The sequence below is a fragment of the Rhea americana genome, unplaced genomic scaffold, assembly GCF_003343005.1.
Source record: "Rhea americana isolate MKP2758 unplaced genomic scaffold, rheAme1 scaffold_62, whole genome shotgun sequence".
Classification (NCBI taxonomy): domain Eukaryota; kingdom Metazoa; phylum Chordata; class Aves; order Rheiformes; family Rheidae; genus Rhea; species Rhea americana.
Window position 1 is genome coordinate 486273 of NW_028186779.1, and position 22550 is coordinate 508822.

At 35.8% G+C, this 22550-nt stretch overlaps 1 protein-coding gene across 2 annotated transcripts in view; it reads right to left on the bottom strand.

Annotated features, from left to right (window-relative positions):
• The window catches only part of CNTNAP2 (contactin associated protein 2), a 1098090-nt gene that overhangs the window by 373590 nt on the left and 701950 nt on the right, over nucleotides 1-22550 (bottom strand). For both annotated transcript variants that reach the window (XM_085320206.1, XM_085320205.1), the window contains exon 11: nucleotides 5569-5675. In XM_085320206.1, coding sequence (XP_085176332.1) covers nucleotides 5569-5675 — 107 coding nt within the window. The remainder of the gene's footprint in view (nucleotides 1-5568; nucleotides 5676-22550) is intronic.

Genomic DNA, 22550 nt, shown 5'->3' on the forward strand with positions numbered 1-22550 from the left:
ACTGAAGATTTACAATCAAACCCTTTCCTATGAAATATTCCTGAAGGAAAGGAGATCGTACACCTGTAAAAATAAGGTTTGTTTAAGGTGAAATGTAAGAAGAATAGAACTTGTCTCACATGAGTAAATATGGATAGAATTAAGATTAACCCTTTAAATGTAAATTGGATTCTTGGAAGGCAAATATGATCATTTTTTTTTTTTAATAGATGCTCCTAGACTTCTTGTAAATCTATCAAAGGTTGTGCAGGAGGTGGTGGATAGATGCATCATAGTCCTGGTAAACCCTGTCAGTAAGTCYCATAATGTATTTCTCTTACACATACATTACAGAGAAAGCATGCATTGAGCTAAATATTAAACATCTCAGATAAGAAGCTTGAATTATTAATATTTATCCTGATACATAATCCGTAAATTTATACCACTCTGTTTTAAGGAAGCTGTCAACAGCAGGAAGGATCTTAGAACCTAAAGCTAGCTGCGTGACTCATGACTCATGCAAGGCGCAGCACAGAGGTGTTAACCGAAGAGCCTGATGAAGCTGGGGAGAAATAAAGAGGAAAGTGAGCTCCTGGTCTCAGTAGATCCAGTAGCCATCTCGCAAGAGATGCTGAAAAAATCTAGCTCTAAGAACTCAGCATGGCAGGGCAGCTGTAGGTAGGCTATAAAGGTTAATTAGTCAGAGATTAAAATGTAGCTGATATAATAAAGCTGGTAAGGACTATACTTACTGTTAATTATAACTTTAATCATTCATTTTTAATCATTGTGTAACTGTGCTTCATCACTGTAAAACACGGTTTTTAAGTAAATGTATGTTTCTATCTTTCAATTTTGTCTAACGTTAAAGGCTATGTTCGAGTCTCATACTTGCCAGGCCAATGCATTCCTTTGGATACTGAACATTTGCTAGCCAAGAGTAATCTGGCAGACTTCTAGGGTGTTCACCATGCATTGAGAAACAAGACTTTCCAGAATTTGTTGGTTAATTCACCACTGAACTGCAGAGAGCCAGCAGTAGCTGAGCTAAACAAATTGTTAGAGAGCAGAGACAGCTCTTTCAGCAAATGGCATCGTAAGCCTCTTTGGCAAATAAGAAGATACTGGACACAGTGTCTTAAGATTTTGATATATCTTTGAAATACAAAAAGCCTTTCTGTTAAAATGTTCTATTCTGAAAAGTAAATTGTTTTGTGATGTTAAAATGGCCAATGTGCTTAACTGATTTACACAACTTGATACAGTCACGATTATAGTTGTTATATCAGATTTATTTATTTGGAAGTTTTCTTTCTGTAACTATTTTTTTTCAGTTGTTTTATAACTTCCACTATGCCTCAGCCCCAGAATAGATACTTCTCAATCTCACTACACTAAGTGTTGTTTTCACTACCATATGATAAAAATATTATGACTGGACCTTTGTGAAACAAAACCATTTTGATTCACACGGGTTTCGTGCGAATATTTTTCTCTGTTTCACTTCACGGAGGTCATCCCTTGAGTTTGTCTTTGAATTTCAACTTCAAAGGAACCTAAAACTCCAATCTGAAATTCAGCCAAGGCAGTAAAGCCTTGCCTTGTTTCAGGTCAAAAGCTCAGGAAAGTGCTGAATTCCCTGACCAAAGCAAAAATCAATTCACTGACAAAAAAAACTTCAGTAACACAGAACTACCTTGTTCCTTTAAGTTCAGTAAAGCTCAAAGTCATGAAAATCACAAGGTACAGAGTTAAGGTACCCACTAATGTAGTTTTGACTCTAAGGTCTTTGAGGAGTGCCCTGTTATACCCATAGCACACACACTGGAAACTCTGAGAAAGGAAGCATATATTTTACTGTAGAATATAATACCATTTGTTTTCTAACATAATCTTATGTTTAAGTAAAGTGATACTGAACAAATGCTAGCTGAACTCAAACACTTTCCTACTCCATGGAATAATAGTATCTGCTAAACTTTACAACCTTCCCAATGCAACCCATCCCTCTGTTTAAAACTGCGTTCAGCATTTTTACACCACACAACACAGTTCCAATTCCAAATTCTCTCTCAAAATCTATTTTGTACTACCATAACATCTTAAGTCAAAACTGAAAGGCAGCACACCAAATATGTCTAAGTATGCATAAACACTGCACAAGTAAGCAGGGAGAGATGAGGCCAGTATCCTTATAGCAGAGAGAAGGCCCAAGAGCTGGCAGTTTAACTACAACCTTTGGCAAACTTCAGTAAATMCCCTCACTGCTTGCAGGTGTAMGTAATACTGTGAACATAGCTGGAAYGTGCTCTAATAAATCCTGGCAGCTATTGCCCACTCAGTAATGGCAGAGTTAAGGTTGTCTCAATATGTGCCCCAATAATTTTGGGGTTTCACTCTTCTGTGCGCCATTACATTCTAGAAAGGCAAAAAACKACGTATTCTGAGAGGACATCTGGTGAGCATGTGAATTTCTGCTCACATTTTTTTCTAAGAAAAAAGACTTTCAAAAGTATAGCAACACATAAGGTAAAAACTAAAATTAAGTAACAAAATAAAAGCTTAGCCTTCTTTCCAAAGCAATACAGGCAAAAAGGATTAGTTAGAAAGTTAGTTGAATTAGAAAAGTAAAGGTTCTTGAACAATGCGTGTCCAAATGACCTGGACAGCTRTAATCCCATACGCTTTATCCATCCTACAGCTGAACGACAGGACAATAGACTTTAAATCCCCCTTTTGATGCTGCGGTCTAACAGTGCCATTCACTTGCCTTATTGCACTATTTTATCCATAAAAGGCAGGTGAAAATGCTATTAAGAGAAGTGTCCACAGCTCCTTGGGTTATTCTTTCTTTCCTTTGTAATGAATGAGATATCACGAAAGTGATGCCATCCCTCTGTCCTTGTTATTTCTCTTTTGGACTCAAGAAGGAAATCTAGATTACACTTATTTTCAGAAGCTCACTAGAAAAAGCATACTTAATTAACTAAGCTTCCATTCTTACATTTCTCCAGTGAAATTAAACAACAGCCTATCATATACACAAAAAGTGTGTTTTTCCAGATGGCTGTACTAAATCAGCAAAAGCTCTAAAAATATYAGAGTAGAAAAACAGGTATGTAAGATTTATTCTTCTTTGCTTCAGCAAAATACTGCATTATTCTAAATTCCATGTATTCTTTCCGAAGATTAAATGCAATGATACCATTACCACGCACACTTAGTAAACAAATAATGTAGGAACAAATAAAAGGTTGCCCAAGAAATGTCTCCAGCAGCACTGGTCTCTTAAATMTCTCTCTTTAATAAGCTTTCATTAGACATTTAGCTTTTTCAGTTTTTACAGTTCAGTAGCCAGACCAATTTGCTATAAAGATGAGACACTCTAGTATTCACGTGTCAAAGAAAAAATCTGAATTCTTGAACTACCTGTTCAAGTGAGAGAAGTTAAATAACATTCGAGTATTTAGTATTCCTATAAAATGAAGAGGTCACAAACATAAACGTTTTATTAATGCCTCCTTCTGTCTAGATGATTGCATCTATCAGCTGAAAATCATAAGGTGAAATTGCAGTCCTATTAATTCAACAAAAATCTGTTTTTCCTGCAATGGAACTTTTGCCAGGTATGATCAGCTAATTCATCCCTCATGCAATAAGTATGATATGTATCAACTTCTTAGGTCTTTCTTGGACTGGAATATGGACTAAAAGTTTGCATATACCTGAATATGATTGTAAAGTTGTTACCTTTACAACTACTTTGTGTTCAATATTCTGTACGCTTATCTATAAAGCGATAGAAGGAGCACTCAGGTACTATAGTTCAGTCAGCCAGTAAATATGACTTGCACAAAGCAGGGCATAATGCAAGACTTTATACAGAATATAATACCAGTATTTGTAGCTGAGGGTAAAGAACAGGAAGAGGCTGTCCTTAGAAGAGTCCATGTCCTACTAATGTATCAGATACTCTGCTTTCAGTCCACATAGGGGAATGCCACTGGTTTCAGTGGGACTCACAAACCCAAAAGCAAAGTATTAGTACTGAGACCAGGAATTTGGGAAGCAATACTGCAATTTCATTGATCCAGCCGTGGAAACTGTATCCAGCCTGTGACACAGGATCCAGAACAGGACTGAAAACATCCCCCAAACAGTAGTGCCCGCACAGGATGTTATGCAGGCCAACTCTCCATATTTCTTACCACTACCTGGCGAGACTTTCATACGTTTGAGGAATATCTGGTTTCAATATGGTATAAATGCCAACATTATGAGAAAGAAAAGTTGAAGGCTTTAAAGTTTTGACAGGTGACAATCAACTTCAGTGTCCTACACATTCACAAATGTACAAGTCAGTACAAGACAGTATGAGACTGTAAGGCATTCTAACATCCTATCAATTTGTATTCAAAGTGTGAATGCAGACAATGAACTAGTCTGTACCATGATCACCTTTTATACCTTTGTCAGCAAGGTCTTCTTAGTTTAAAAGTAATGTACAGAAAAAGTAACATGGGAGGAAGGAGCCCTTCATGGAGGATTTTGCCATTCAGTAAATACATACATATTTCTAACTATAGTTACTATATAAAGTACATTCCTTCTTATATTAATACTATGATTAAAAATAGAATAGTTTTTTGTTCAAATTCAAACACTTGTGAATTGTTGCTACTTCCTCATTAGTTTGCTTTTTGGTTAAAAAAACAGATTTCTGCAATTATCTTTGTAACATTTTATACAGCTGTAGTTAGATACGTATGTGTATATAGAGATATATATGTATGTATACAAATATATTCACTTTCATATACTCTCTATGTATGTATCTATCTCTATATGTATATGTACGTATGTACATGTATATGCTTGAAATTTGTCTTTTCATCTGTTCAAAAGTATCTTTGCTTTCTCCTTAATATTAAGATGTAGTTCCCTAAGCAAAGAAGTGGAGAAGGTAAGGACTGAATATGTTTTCTCAATCTTCTAAATGTTTTAGAACGCACTTTGCAGATGAAAATCTCACTTCAAATGTATGATAGAAGGAATTGACGACACGCCACTGTCACCCGTGGTTTAGAACCTGTAAAAAGAACAACTGCATATTTTCCTCTTCTTTCTGTGCTTTAATACCGCAGGACAAGTGGATCTCATAGCAAATACTGTTATTTGCAAGACTTACAACATGAGTAAATAATTTGACTTTAAAATGGCCAAAATATGTTTCAGGATTAGCAACCCAAACCAGCATCTCTAGTTGTTCAGCAACTCTCCTCAACAGTTTAGGGCAGAATCACAGTATCTGTTTGAAACTCCAATGTGCAATTGCTGAGAATGAGTTTGGTGAGGACACCCAGTTAAGAGAGCTATACTGCTCTGKTCCCTTTACATAGTGCTGCATATTGCTACATAAACATACTCCTGTGTAGACAAGATGCAGTAGGATTAAGCCATCTTTTCCTTGCAAAAACTGTTCTAAGTTCTGTAACCAGAGAGGAAGACTTTGACTTTGTATCTCAGTCAAAAGATGTCAGTGTCTTCCACACTCCATCACAATTTTGAAACCGCAGCATTGCTTACAGTTATGACAAGTGGCGCCACTGTATCCAGTTCCATCACAAGTGCACTTGAAGCTGTCCCAAGTCTGCGTGCATTTGCCACCATGTTCACAGTGATTGGGCACACACCTGTCAGGATGAGATGCAAAGACAGAGAGAAAAACCCAAATAAGCAACAAGATTTACATATAGCCAAACTGTGAGCTGCCCAAGCAGTATATCATGTCCTTGCTTGGTAATTAGTTATTTTTGGCAGCTTAATAGAATTTATATCAGAATACCCAGCTGCACAAAAGATGATTCATCAAGGCTCTGCTGCAGCCCCTTTACCAACAATAAGAAAGAGTGACTGAGGTGGAATATATTCACACATCATAAATTAGGTTTTTAAGCTAAATATGACCAGGTACTTAGCTATCAAAACAAAAAGAACATCACAAGTCACACCTCCTTCTGCTGTGCAGGTGGTGTCATGCCTCATGGACTCCAATCCCACGAGTGACTGAGAGTTAAAAAAGAATGGAAGAATGCCAGTGAGCTCCTATTTATCCTTTTGTGGCCAGCAATGGGATAAAGCAGAAGCAGGTTGCCTAGGATGGAAATTACTAATGCTGCATTATTAAAACAAGCAAGATGCCAAAGGCTTCAGTATAAAAGCTGTAGTAAGTTTTTCTTCACAGGGATGTGTGGCAAGTGTGGTTTGCTTTCAGCCCACACACTGTTGCTGGAGAGTTAAAGGAGTGCAAAGGGAAAAAATGGAACAGCAAAAAAATAAAGTTACAGCCAAACATACATTTATTGTTTGATATATCATCTAAATGTGATTTCAAAGATTTGAGCTGACCAGCTTCTCTTCTATCAAAGGTTGTTAAAAATGGGAATTACCATATAATTCCACCTTTGAAACTACTGAATTTCCTTTCTTGGAGAGAGGCTTTGAAATCTTATTTCAAAGAAATTATTTTTTCTCTTTATTAAATTGCTTAAAGTCAGGCTCAGTACGGACTCTGCGTTTTTGATTAAGAACTAAAGGAATTTTTCTTTCATGTGGAGTTGGCCAAATGCAATTTACAAACTATACATTTGTATTATTACATTAAAAATAAAGATGAGGAGATCACCTATTAGACAAACAAATGAAAATATTTTTGGAAATGCATTACAAATTAAGTATTTGTATCCCTTTGTGTTCAAATTAATGTCATTGATATACATGCCTCAATTATGAAAAAGAACCTTTGGCAGGACATGTGATAGGAAACTTGCATATTGTGTATTCAAAGACTGCTTTTTATASATGTTAGTAAAAATAACTCAGAATATATACAATACAGATGGCTTATATTCTATATCAGACTACAGTATTCAAGGGTGGACAACCATTCATTAACTTTTTTTTTAAGTTCAGAAAATTTTGGGATTGTTTAAAATAATGCTTACGGAAATGCTCTTCTAAAAGAAGAAACATGTCATTTAAMATTTTTATTTTCACATTAAAAATACTGCAGCACTGTAGAGGCAATTATCACGGATCAATAAATTACAGTTTAAACATGGTTTAAGTGAATTCATTTAGCTTTGTTATTGTGGTGGACTAAACGCACAGATAACTTTGATTACTGTAATTCAACTGATAGATGATGAGTTTCAGCAGTGTTCTCAACTCCACAGAGGAAAAACCGTTAGCATGTAACGGAACATTTCTAAACTTATGAATCACTAACAATTTCTATAAATCTATGGTGAGTGGGTACAAAAGCAAGGAAAGCAGAGAGCAGTGACATTTCAAAAATAATCTCACTAAAATAATGTTTATTCAAAAACATAAACATCTAGAAAAGTTCATAAGTCTGAATATGGCTTCTTGTTTTTTCCAGCCTTTCAAAATCACTGTTTTCAATGTATTTCCTTCTTTATTTACATTTGAGCATATATTACTTTAGAATTATTTTTCCAGCAACAAAACTAAACATTTTTCTATGTGAATTTGGACAGATTTCTATATGAAGTCTCACTTGTAATGCCAGCAACTAGTTTCACAATTTAGTACTATATAACTTATTTTTATGGTAGCATAACTAGTAAAGATATTGCTGTATTGACTATGTAATGAGATAAATGACTTAATGTAGGGAAATATGAAAAACAGATATTTATCTGTAACATTTAATGGAGCATATTAAGTCAAAAAGTCAGAGATTTCAACAAACACCCTGATGTTGATTTTATACTTTTAGTAAGACGGTTGAACTGACTTCGTCTGTGCCTCTGGAATTTCTTTCACAATCATCTGTTTTTCCTTGGCTAAATATGATGTTGTTAAAGATAAAAAGTAAATAATACCTTGAATCAGGGCTGTCTAAATAGAGTTTGATTCAGACTGCAGGGTCATTTCCTTATTTCCTCTTTCAACCCCCAACTTTACRTTAGCTTGTTTGTCAGACAGAATTGGAATATTTATTTTTTGTTAAATTCATGAGCCAACTTCTATAACAAAATCTACTCCTCATATGACAAATTTTGGATTTGCCTTCCCCATTGTAATTGGGACTAACGGAATTTTCAGTAACCGGAATTCAAAAATTTCAAAAAACCCACAATCTGTTGAATTCAATGGGGTATCAACGGGAATATAATTTCTAACTGTAAATCTCATTATCTTTCAAACACTTTTCTTGCTACCGACTGAACTTATTTAAAAGTTGGTAAGATAAAAAGTATATTGTCTACGTATTTCACTGTAAAATTTGCTAAGATATTTGGATTTTTGAAATTAATTGAACATAGGCTGTTATGAAGTTTATCTAACTTATGTGTATCATTTAGTATATATACATAACATATTCAAAACGATCCATGTTCTGTTTACACTTCATTTATGATGAAGGAGTATGTTTCTAGGCAATTTCATTCTTTAGTCTCCTTTTAGGAATACGGCTATATTTCCATTAAAAATAAGCTTGGCACAGTAGGAACAGATCAGCAGATAAAGTTGCTGGCCAACAGCTAAGGCCCTGCTCCTACACTGTATGCACGCTGAAGGTTCAACATTTCCTCAGAGACTTTATGTATGAATATCCAGCACGCTACCAAGTTTCTCCCTAGCCCTAGACTGCCAAAAGAGAAAACTGGAAATAAGAATACTCATGCAGCCAGTAGCAAACACCTTCTTCCCCTRAAACATCTTTGTAGCAACCAAGAATAGCACTGTGGACCAGCCATATTATCTTATTGTCAATCAGGCTGCTCACACATGGTATCTTTACTACAGGACTTTTCCCATCACATCAGTGGACACAAACATGTCAGATGATAGGGAAGGGTCTGTGAGACACTAAGGAAAAAATGCAACCAGGAGCAGAATGCTATATCTGGCCTAAGCTCTGTACTAGAAGYACATAAAGTTCCCGGTGCCAGACGAACTGGGCTTGATATGACGTGTTCCTTTTGTGMATTATATCAAACTGGGAGAGGTTGTACACTTGAGCACTAGAGATTTATAAACAGAAAATATTCTGAAAAATTAAACTGAAAAAATATGTAATACARCTAGGAGATATGAGAAGTCTTACACTGAAGTAGGAAGAATTAACTGAATGACTGCAAAATAAATAAAATTTGAAAAGCCTAGCTCAACTGCAATTCTGCAAAAAGGGATCTAGGGGCTACCACATACAATGCTAAGTCAACTCATCATACTATTGCCAACAACAACAACAAAAGGAATAACAGGAAGAAAATGAATGCCATAATGAAGGTATAAACAGGAGAGTCCTATGGAAGACCCACAAAGAAATCCTCAGATTATACTCAGTGCAAGTGAGCGCTGGCTGGTTTTCAAACCAACTCTGGCTAGAAACACGAAAGCTACAAACTGTTCTAAATGCCCACTGTGATGGGCAAAGAAGCAGTGGGTAAGAGGTATTGTAAGAATAAGTCGGGATAACATACGTCAGAAGTGGCTTAAAAATACCTGGTCCTCCCTTAAGACAGGACAACGGCCTTAGAGACCTCTCCATATTCTTTTCTGATGCAAATATTTTCATATCCCACTGGAATCAAAAAAGCATTTTTTTCTAGCTCTTAATTTCTCATTATGTGACTCCATTTACTTAGTTTTCTGACTGTGCTTTTTAATYTTCGTAAATCATCAGGTTTTGGTCACTATCTCGGTCTTTTCAGAGGWGTATACCTCCCAGGGCAAGGGTAGCTAGCTCCCTCACACACCAGCTAGCTCCCCCAGGCAAGTTGCATTCAAGGTGTACAGTAATTGACTCCACCTTTTAGCTTTAAGAGTTTATTTGAGCAGAAAGATAAAAAGTTATTCTGTGCAGGAAGCAAAATGTGCTGGTGCCCACAAATACWCTGTGGAATAAAGTCCCTCTGGACTGACGAACTAGCACAAACCTCACTATTCTTCATTGTTATTGTATTTCCCTCTTTCTCTATTTCTTTCCTTTCCTCCTTCCCTTCTCTAGAATAAGTGCACACTACATATTTATCTATAGTTCTACCTATATCTATATAGATAGATAGATATAAGTTCAATTTCTATATAAAAACTAAAAACAACAAATCTAAGAAACACTGCCAAAACAAAACAAAACATTCAACTGTGAAACAATTTCTGCACCTGAGAAGACAAAAGAAGGAATGAACTACACGATAGGTATTTGTCAAACATTGTTTAATATAGTACTGAAAAGAACACAGATGCTATAGTGATGAGGCCAGTGTAAGAATTTATGCAAAGCAGAACAAAATGTTAATGGCTTTTTGCTATGAAAGAGAGCAAACTAACCTGGATCGAATTGTTAACAGGAAATTCATTTTTTTTTTCCTTATCATCATCAAATCCCTATCTAATCTTGCTCCTGCTCCTGCTCATACCTCATTTCTCATTTCCACTTTCTCGTCTATCTCCTCCAAATTCATTCTGTCCAGGTTTTTTGTCCACTTCTCTGCCTCAAAAGTAACAATCTCACCAGTATATTTTGAATGGCTTTACAGTATTTTTTCCACTAGCTGCTTTTTTTATCTCCTCCACACATCTTTTTAGAATCCTTGCTCTCTATTACTGTTTTTTGCATAGATCCTTCAAAATGGATAACACTATCCTTGCTGAGTATCATCTTCTGTCACTATGTGGCTTATATAAACATTCACACCCACGCAAAGACTGTGAAAGAGGTTTAAAATTTAATCCTTTTTTCCTGTACAAGGTTACCCAACTGCTCAAGAAGACAGTGAGAGATCTGGTCTATAAAAGAACATATAGGAAGACAATTTGTAAAAGCAATAAAAAATCCTTTCAGCTTACAAATCACTATTCATCAAAGGATTTGAGAACACCAGGCTAACACAAACTGGCAGTCTGAATCACTGAATATGAGCAGCTTACGTAAAGATCCAGTGCAAATCAGTAACAGAATCACARATATATTCTAAACCTGCATCTATGTACAGTGAGTAGCTCTTTAATGAGAACAGAATGCATAAAGCTAATGATGATAAAAGTAGTGCTGAACAATAAGACAATCAAATTAAGAACACAGAGCTAATACAGAGTACTACTGTCTCAACATTAGATTAAAATTACCTGTACCAGACATACAGTCTGTCGTTTTCAAAATAGTCTAAATAAAAGCAAAAACAGGTGATCTAACAGTTATGATTTTCTCTCATTTCTTCTAATGTAAGAAATGTTTAATGTGACTTTCAGCTTTTTCAGCAACAGGACCTGCATCTCATATGCAAGGCAACACAAAGGGCAGATGGGACAGACTGTAAAATTCATGGTGGTTCACAATAATTCCCAGACTGGTTTGATTTGCTGCTGACTTCTAATCTAATTGTGAATAGCTGCATATAATTAATGAGAGCAGAAYGAAACAATCTTTCCTGAACCTAGAAGGACCTATCCTTTCCTTATCAATTACTGTAATACATGGACTTCTTTGATGGACATTATCAAGCTTACTCTGTCAAGAGATTAAAACAAAATGCTTGGCACTTTTAAAGACTATGATTTACAAAGAGCAAATCGATATTAAAATATGCAATGACATTTGGTTAAGCAAGGTTCCTTTAGGGCATATTCCTAGAGAAGGCTGCCAAATAGTTTCTCAGTGTTATCTCCAGACCAATAAGGTGCTGTTCTAAGCTATTTGCATTAGAAGGATTAATGAAAGACTAATGCATCAAGAAAAATAGAGCTGTTAACTCATTTGGATTAAGCCATCCTCTTGGATTTGTGCATTTTTGTGTGTGTGTGTACTACATTAGTAGGTACTTGTTACTCCCTTCTTTTCTACTGTTTTTAATTTTCAAAGCACTTCACAACTTAGTGCCTTAAGATGAATTCATGCTGGTTCCACTTCAGTCATCACAGGAGCTGGATAATCCCCTTTTCTGCATTTGTTGCAGAAACCCTCCTGCATCTGGCTATGTGTAACCCCCGACCTAGGCTGGTACACGCCTGCACATCTACTTCTGCCTAACCCAAACTGCTGCAACCACTGCTGCAGCAAAGCAAAAAGGGGTAAAGCAGCTGCTGCTACTACTACTAAAGGCAGTTTCCCAACCCTGGTGTTCCTGCTGTCAGTTCCCAGCAACTGCTTCAAGTTAACAGAAGGAGACCAGCTCTCTGTGGAGATAGAGCAGGGCGGGGGGAAGGTGGAATTGCTCTATTGGACAGCACTATTATTCAGTGATTCTTCCTCTTTTCCCTTTCCCAYCTCCCTTAAAAAAAAGATCAGCTGAGTGGAAATGGCCCATGGACCCCAGTGGCCAAGTCACAAGCTGGACTACGTTATGATAATATTACAGAGGTATAGGATAAAACCACACACTCACAAATATCCAGTTAAGCTGGATAAAAAAGGCAAGATGTGTCACATAGTGTTTTCAATGTTTTCAGTACTGACTAAACTGGTAAGAATAAAAGGAAAAATAAACGTCTATGAAAGGCCAGCTACTAAAAAGTACTCTGTGTAACTTATTTTTTGGATTGATATATTTGAGTTTATTATTTACATAACTACATAGAAAAAGTGGTAATCACTAACCTAACTGTGCCAATGTGGCACAATTCAGCCTTCCTTGTGGTAGGAGAAGATAGGTTAAGCACTGCGACTCTCTAGAACAATCTCATGTATTTTACTYGCTAGTTTTCAAAGGAAATCTTTAACCTTCTTAAGCATTGCCTTGCTGAAAATCTAACYGGATTAATTTTGCATTCAGGTAATCACCTCTCTTTTGCCATTTCAAATAGGTAGAGAAGAATGCACTGGACTTGAGAACAAACTATGAAGTTGACTCTTTGATGTCTTGTTAATTATTTATTACTTCTACATTTTACTGCTTGAATCAAACAGATCTCCTTAGATTTTATGACGACAACTTCATTTTATAATCCATTTTAGGCATTTGGAGAAAGTTTTTCTTATTCTTTGGAAGATGATTAGAATCATCAGGGCACATATACMAGTGAGCAGCCTACATAACACAGAACAGTGACTGCTATATTCCTCTCTCATAAACATGAATGATCATGCATTGAATCACCAGGCAAATGCATAATTTTATAGAGCCTTGTTTCAAATGATTTTACTCCTAAATTTTTCTCAYGGGGAATAAAGGAACTGATTATTAGAAATTTTTATATGTTGCTTCTCATAACTTGAAGAGTAAGTTATAAAGATGAATAATAAAACTGACTGGTGTTTTTGTGTTAGAAGAACCTTGCTGCACCAATCAAAACTGCGTATGGGCTGTCACAATCCTTTGACTATAGAGCCTCCATTCCTTGGTGTAACTGTAAGAGATCACACACTTAGATTTTGCTTTACTTCCTTTAGTCCCCAGTGTCTGAATCAGGGGCAGCAGCTACGTGGGCCACGGTAAACTTGGATCTTCAAAGGGATGATAAAAAAACTGTTGCATCATATGCAAAGAGCACAATCTGTTAAATACGTCTTGCTTTGCAAATTTATGGCATATTAATCAGCTTGATGGTCATGAAGCTATAAGATGCCATCAGCTGCTATTGATTTAAGTATGTTTGTGGCTGAGAATCCTATTTTACCAGTCTGGCTACGACATACTGAAATGGAGCAGTATTTCATCATCAGTAGGTTTTGAGCTGAACATATTGAATGTCAATGCCCTTCTTGTTCTTATGGCAGTGTGTTTAAAAGGGAACTGGAGGTACTAAATGATTTAACACTACCAAAGTGATGCTGACATTGTAAAGTGCAGATTGCTTGAATAATTTTATTTAAAATTAGTACAAAATGGTGGTGTTCACAATTACTGGGAAGAGCAAGTGATCTTTAGCTTGCCTGGCATGAATGACTTGTGACTGACGTAAATCACCATCTTTTTGTGTTTTATTCTTTATCTGGATGTTTGTCATAAATCTGGTCACTTTCTTTACTTTACCCAATCTGGAAGTTTTCCTAGGAGATTAATTGTCTTAGAAACACTGATCTGGAGGTAAAGCTAGAAGTCCTAATTTCTTTACAATTATGGATCCTAGCATTAATGTTTAAATCATAAGTTGTTAATTCCACTGGATAGTTCCGGTAACAATATGACTCAAAGACTGCTATGTGTGTGCTGTAGAAAACACTTCCTGCTTGAATACTGAAGGTTTTTCCTCTTTAAAATGAAAGTTAATGTTTCTGTGGCACTTATTAGTAAAGACTGATATAATGCCAGTTTAATTTTTCACATGGTACATCCTCTCTGAGCCGACCCGTATGCCCACAAACCTAAATGATGTGTACATCATTCATTACAGGAAACGTAATGTGTATATTCACTTTTTACTCTCTCTCGTTCTCCATGCACATTCCTCATCTTTTTGTTCACAAGATCTTTCGATCTGAAAGAACTTGAATTTTTATTTGCACGAGGTTTATCACAGTGGATTTTTCTCTCATCATCACAGTTGTCAAGAACAACAATGATAATAAATAGTAACAAAGAAATGAATTAACTTTTTACACTGCACTATTCCCCTTCYGATCATCATGGAACGTATTTATATTACTTGCTAAAATCTACACAGTCTGCTCTTTCTGCTTTACTATGACAACTCTGCCATCTACCATGCATARCAATACGCTCAGCTAAAATGGCACATCTAAAATATTAGGCATATAGGTTTGCCTGCCTTCATCCCCCTATCCTTTGTGTATGTGCTTAGTGCACATCAGTATTTTATTCTTTTATAGATGTAGTATAACATTTTCATAAATTGCATTATAATGAGTGTTCTATTCTACTTTTAAGACATCAAAATCAAGGATGCTTCAATGAATTAGCAGCTGTGCTGCAATGCAGTCACAGCTCTGTGATAAATATACAAATAAAATGCTCTTCTCAACCCATTATTCAACTCATTTTCAATTTGCTGAAAACAGATATGTACAGTAAGTAATAAACAACTCATTTATTACCTAGCACTTGTTCAATTAGTTGTTTTAAAGCAAGGAAGGCTCACTCCACTACAGAAGTAGGTGCGAGTACATGCATATATGTGCATGTGTGTTCACATATATGCATTTCATGTTCATAAAAATACTCATACACTTTTTCCGGGAAGGTGACAATTCTAGGCTTCTGAAAATGGACAACACTTCCAAGACAACAACTTGTACTAAGAGCAAAACTGTTCTTAAGGGAAATATAGCAAAGCGGATACAACTATTTTATTAACTTGTACTTGACTTTAAAAATTGTGATGACATGAACCCGATGTGCTTAATTTTAATTACAAATAGCCAATTTCTGGGAATCTACTATTCTACTTACATAGTCTTGTGATTGCCCTATAGAAAAACTGATAGACTATAATTTGCTTGTAGTTTAGAGGCTCTTGATTCTATTATTCTGCTTTTCAAGCACTGCAATTTGTGCACCATAGTTCAGGCTCTGTCAGTGTTTCAATTTATTACAAGTTTTGATTTCTCAAGGGCTTGTATTTCAGTTAAAAAATTTACTTCAGGAATTCAGCGCACAGAGCATATGCCAGAAAGGAAATAAATAGTAGCATACTGCCAGCATTGGTGCCTGAAACAAGTCATGCAACTTGTTTACCACTTAGTATTCCAGGAGAGTAAGGACAGGTTGCTAGTTTTATCGGTTTTATTTTAAACAGAAGAGGAAAAAAAGGAAAATTCCCTGCACAATATTTTGCTTTAGCTCTCCAGACAGTTTGTCACAAAATTTTTGACACTTCCTTGAAACAAACTGTTCAGAGGAGAGGACCAGATTTGATTAATATCTTAACTTGAACAAATGTTGGAAAACATTTCGAAATTCTTGAAACATGCCATTTTGACATTTGAAATTAAGAGTGGCTTTTTTCAGTTTAAAATAATTTTTCATTTTGAAACCTAAGTAAAAATATATTATATGGATGCCACTCCACCAAGCCAAGTAGTAACATCTTCCAGCTCTCTTCTTCAAATTAAAAGTATAGTTCCAAATTTTTGCCTAAGGAAGCATGAGGATGGAGTGGTTGAATGGGACAGTACAGAAGGAACAGTGGAAGGGATCAGTGCAGCCCKATCTAGATGCACAGAAAACTCAGCTAGAAGGTAGCCTGAAAGTCAAAAGACTTGATATAAGAGCAGCCTAAACTGGTTGGGGATCTTGCCTATGTCGATGCTGACAAAGTTAATAGAAAAAAATCTGATATAGAGAGAAACTGGATTTAGAAGACAAAACTGTGAGGAAAAATAGTGAGGAGAAAATAAGTATTTAATCATAAGTGCAAACACTGTTGGGGGGATCAAATTGTTAGCAAAACAGAAATTAGAGGGCCAGTCAAGAGGGCTGTACAAGAAAGGAACAACACAGATCCCTRGAAGAGAGAGGAAAGAGACAAACTACTGCAACCTCAAGTGCCACTCCTCAGTGCCATTCTTCAGCCTGTGCATATATCTTTGTTGAAAATTAGAACAGATCCTTCTTACTAGAATAAATAACTTGGATTCTCAGAAGGCCCTTCAGGGGCTGCAGCGAAAGAATTGATGCAGCGAGTCTATCCAGTATTAACCACAACGAAGAGGAAGCCCGGGAGGACAGTTCTGAGTAACAGKACAGAACACTCACTCCGTAAAGGTCTACAAAGAGAAATTTGGGGTATATCAGACTGAGCTTTGGGGCAGTTTGTATTTTCATAAAGAATGTTTAAAGCAAAGGWGAATGATGAAACTAGGATCTGGAAAGAAGAAATCCTGGTAAAGGGTGTAAAACAGCAATTGCTGTAGAAGCATCAAGCCACACTAAAACTCCAAAGAGGACTGATACTGGTCACTTAAGAGACCAACAGTCTGGACCTACAACATCGCTGTTGTCATGAGCATGACGCGATATAACCAACTCATTTTTACTTTTTTCTCTTTACTTCTTTTTAACGCAAGGTGCTCTGACTGTTTCTGATATCTGCAAGTGCCTTCTGTTTACCTTATATCCAAAGAGATTTGGTGCCATATGGTGCCTAAAAAGAAGGAAGGATGGTCATTGCTGCAAAAATGACAAGTCTTTTCATTGTTTAAACTGTTTACACAGTGCCAGCTATATAATTACGAACATACTGCAGGTCTTACAAAAAGCTTCTCTGTTTAATCAACAGTTTTGATAATGAAATGCCACAAAATGAGCTACGAAAACAGAAACTCGTCATTGGTTTATTCCATTCACTTACTAGAAYAAGTTTGTGGTTTATATTCAATATTAATTAGACAAAACATTCAATCGCAAAGGATCAGTCATCACCTGCACAGCTATTATAAAAATGCTCCTTTAATTTCTCCAGAGTTTTTTTGTAATGCATGCTACAGGATAAGTAAATTTAAATGACAAACCTTCATTGTCACTTTAATACTATATGGACACAAATATCAAGATTAATATAATGAAAAGTTGATGTAGCTAACAGTATGCAGTATTAAGATAATAACACAAGATTAATAAGGAAATAAGATTATTATATAAATCATGTGGACCTTGCAATAATGACAGGCTTATTAAATCCTTGATATGATTGCTGGTTATTTGCCTTCCAGAAGAAAAAGCTTTCTCAATCATTTGTTCATCATAATACATTAAAGAGAATGTAAAACTAACTGTTTTAGGTTATTATCCTTAAAGCATATAGGCTATTTTATTAATGCTATTATTTACAACCACTTTTCTTTCACTACAAAATCTTCCTTTGTCTAGTTAGTGCTTGCCCCATAACTTTAGCTCAATGCAAATATCTCTGTGATCGCTGTTGCTTCATCTCCCGGTTATAAAAGAGATCAGAAAGAAATGCCAAAATGGCATTTTCCACTGCTCAAGTNTTTTTTTTTTTTTTTTTTTTTTTTTTTATGGAGTGTTACTTGCATAAAGAAACTTGTAGCTCTTTTCTCCTTCCTGAATGATCTGCTTACAGTTATGTGTGACAGGTCATGTAGGAGTGACCAGAGCAGGGAAGGGGCATCCCACATATTCAGTCATGCTTCTGGTGAGCTGTAATTATAAAGTAATAAATATTTTAAGCAGTAGCAGAGGGTCTCAGCTGGAATAACCTCTGGTCAGGTACCACAGGCATACACACATGCTCCTTTGTTCCCTCCTCACTTTCTCTACCCTAATGTACACCATTAGAAAGCTCAAGCCCTATTCATTCTTATTAGCAAAGCGATCTATAYTGTTTGGACTCTCACTTTCAGCCTCTTTTCATATTGAATCTTATATTCTTTCCATTTTTTCTCCTACTTGACTTGATTCTGACTCATGATTTCCAGATATATTGCTCTGTTCCCACTCCCCCTTCACCTAAACACTCACTGTTTCTATACATTTTTTTCTTATTCTCCTAGATGGAGTTCTRGTCAACATCAACAATTCTAGCAGTGTATCTGGCCAATTTAATGTATTTTTCCAGCTCTGCTATTACCATAAGACATACATCTTCTTATATTTTACTACAACGAATATCCATGATCAAAACAGGAATTTTTAATAATATCCTAAAAATCTTTGTGGAACCTAAAGTTTTATTAGCAAGCATGGCACTGAACATCTATATTTACAGGATGTCMTCAAATGTGGATAATTTATTCATGTCCTTGCAGTGAAGGAACAAACATAGAGATATATTAAGTCCTAGAGTACTAACGCTCTGATGTAGCCAGAGAAAGTGTTTCTGGATCAAGGACAAACCATATGAATTAGCATTTACAAATCTGACCTGGTGAAATAAAACCAGGATTTTGTCATTTATTTGGATTTTTCCAACAGAAATAATCCAGTCAAGCTTTGAAAGCTTCTTACAAAAGCCATAGTCATTCTACAAAGCTTCTCTGAAACACGATTTCTGAACTAGGTACCCCTGGCAGGTGCCTGTGGTTCCTATATCCTAGATCTAGTTCTGCAAAATAGAACTGAAAAGGCAAATTATGAAAGATTTACTTTCTGCTGAGACAACTCAGAAAATGGTCATGTTCCAAGTTTCCAAGGGAAATGTTCCAAGTTTGGAAAAACTATTTCTTATTCTCTTCCTTGATCACTGTAACAATCACACATTTTTGTGTTTTCATGGCAAGATTTTTTTTTTTTTTGATGTAAATTAAACACTTGCCCATTTGTTCTCCAGTGCTCAGATTGGAAATCAAGGTCATACTTACTAATTGCACACTGTGGCATGGGACAGCACATTTTTCAGTATAAAATTATGCAACAAATTATATAGTCTGCACTTMATTCTTACACATTCACAAACTCTATGTTTCATTGCCAGCTTTCTACTTAAGAAATGAAGTATTTGACCAAGCCACATCAAAACCACTTAAGAAGAATTTATCATATATTAGTTGAACCACTCTGCAGTGGATGTGAAATTTAAAGCTTCACATTAGAAACATAGGAAACTAAGATTTAATAACTAGAGATTATTATTTCCCTAACACTTCAAACCAACAGAATAATAATAAAAAGTGAAACAACTGTGAAAGTAGTAAACTGCACGGTTTTCTGTTCCAATCTATCAGATACCACATTGAACTTACTAAACAATCCTTAAAACGTGAATCACATTTTCAAAATGCTATTAGTAGTACTCACAATTAATGTCTCCTGATAACTTGTAACAGTGTGCTCATCAATGGCTTTTTGCCTAAAAATAGAAAGCCTGCAATGTCTTAACCATTTATTTGTGATTGATGGTTCTCAATTCTTTAAATAAAYGATATATTTCTTTAAGCTATATGATAAATGAGCAGGTATTATCTCCTATTTACCCAACAAGCTATTGTGAAGGACTGAAGCGTGACTTGCTTCTTTCAAAGAGGAACCACTTCTGCTGCCARACACACGCTCAGAGCTCTGGCTGGAGACATCCAAACCACTGGGCACAAAGGAATCAAAGGCCTAAGCTGAGTTTAAAGAAAGTACTTAATTCAACAGGTTGAAAGAGGAATGAAGAGCTGGCAACCTAAGGCCTGTATGGAGGTAAGCTCAAGGGGTTCATATTACTTAAATGAAAGCACATTTTGAAGAGTTTAAGTGGTAGAATAACAAAACAAAAATCAGTTCAGTACTGAGTAAGAAGTGAATGAGAGTTTTGCAGCAGTGTTTAATGGCAACAGGTCCAGGCTGAAATTGCTACCAAGACTGGGAAACTTGGATGGGGTTCTCCTATTGCTCCTGGAGATGTAAAGAGTTTAAGATTTTTAATGTTTTACAATAAATTCGAAAAAAAAAGCCACAGGAGTTACCACAAAATGGAGAAAATTTAAGTTTGCTAGGTGCCTTTTAAAGAGGATTACTTCTACATATACTTCAAACTGAATTATGCTGTGACTGGGGTTCATGGTAACCTCAAAGAGGCATTTTACCAGGTTGATGTTGAGAAATAAGTGCTTCAATTGTTCTGCAGGAAAAAAAGTCATAGTATTTAAGCACTGAGAAAACCCTTGTGATATTCAGTTATTGCACAGSTATCAAGTTCATAAGATATATCTATGTCTGGTTCCACAATAAAAAGTAGATGGAAATGGAATATATTATCATTATGAGGAAGCATACACAAGTAGATGCAGAGCTAGTAACAATTCAAAGAATGAATGTGTGGGAAGGATAACACACTGTTTAACTCAGAGAATGCATTTTTGGTCTTCATGACCATGGCTTGTGGGGCAGTGTGCCAGCTGCTTRAATGCACTGAAGTATATACATCCATGCTGGGGATTTATTGGATTTCTATTATTCTAAAAACAAGGGTTTAGATATTTTTCAGAAGATTAATTGTTTACCCTAAATTTCTCTTTTCCTTCTGAAGTCTTCTTCCTCCTTTCTTCAAATTTCATTATGTTTTGYTGTAGTTGTTGTTGGGAAGTGGATGTTCTCATTTGAACCAGAAAGTTGTTGGTCAATAAAGTAAGCTGAAGCAGTACAGAATCACAGTCCCATTCAGARCTATGAGGTGGATCCTGAGGATGTGATTGCCTTCTCTTTTTTCCCTTTGTGTAGTACTGTGCATCTGTGCAAAATATCTGTTAAGTGACAGTAGGGAATTACAGAGAACTTACTGATATTGTTTGGTAGCAGAATGAGCTTGAGAAATGCATATCTTTTATTCTTTTGCCTCTACATTGGCTTTCATCCTACTTTTTTTTTAGATTATTATTTTAAAGCCTAGTGTGACGGTTATTTTAAAACCTAGTGTATTTCAGTAATCTTGTTTAATACTTGATCCTCTACAAACAGTAGTATCAGCATCACTGAGAAAGCCCAGAACTACGGAAGTAGAAACGAGTTGYAGATACTTTGTAAATCAGCTTTGCCACCGAAGAAAAACTATCTTGTAACTACAGTATTAGGGTCCTGATTTTAGAATATGATAATCTGGCAGAGATCATGTTCGTCTGATTCTCTCGTGAGTCACTTTCTTTCATTATACTAAGAGCCTCTTAGCAGTTCTGGATCCTCCCAGCACTGTCAAACACATTAAAGCTGAAACTTCACAACATGTTACAGATTAGAAGAGCTAAATCAGCTACCAAAACCTGCTTTAAGTTTTGTAAGCTACTGAAAAGGATCTTTATAGTGAGTCACCAGTCTTGCAAAGATAGGTCACATTTAAATTATGAACTAATGTATTATTTATATTGGAGAGATTGTAACTCAGAAATTACAGCTACAAACAGCTGAGAAAGGTCTACGCAAGAGCAGTGAAATTATACTACAATTTGCTCAGCTACAAAGATAAATTATTTCTAAGCAACATATTTCATAAATAGTGGTGCTACACAAATAAGCTATCCCTGAATTATAGGGGAACAGGAGAAAATGCTACAAATTTCAGTGAAAAAGTGTAGTTCACTAGATAATGACAGTTCTTACAGACAGAAGAATGCATGGTTCCCAGTAGGTTACAAACTACAGTTTAAGCCAGAAGCTTCATTGACAAAACTTACTGCTAGAATTCTAAAGTAAAGAAAGAGCTATAAACACATGTAAGAAAAATACTAGGTATTACCAGGTTTAAACTGGAAATCTGTGACTTAGTAAGTCACAGTAAGTGTGTCATGCATGAGATGGAGAAAGAATACTAGCAAACATTTAATTTAGAAAAAGGTAGGTAACAAAGTTAAATAAAGAATTTTGCTTTAAAATAATGTTCATTTAAGTGAGGCTTATACTGAGCTGTAAGATTCTACTCACATTTCCCCACTAGAGGCACATGTGGTGTGTGCTTACAAGACTTACAATCCAYGGAACCCAGTCACTGTGCATAGCGGGATGCACACAGAACACAMGGAATTCTTCCAGCTCTACTTGCCCTGAAGAGGTAACTGTCTTCATCAATATGGACCCCAGGAACAAGCAAGCAAATAAACAGAAGGCATATTATTTTCATATTTGCTGTAAAAACCGTGAGTATTTATATCAATTGATATTGCATCTTAGATCCAGCAATATTGGCAAGTTTCAGTCAAGTTT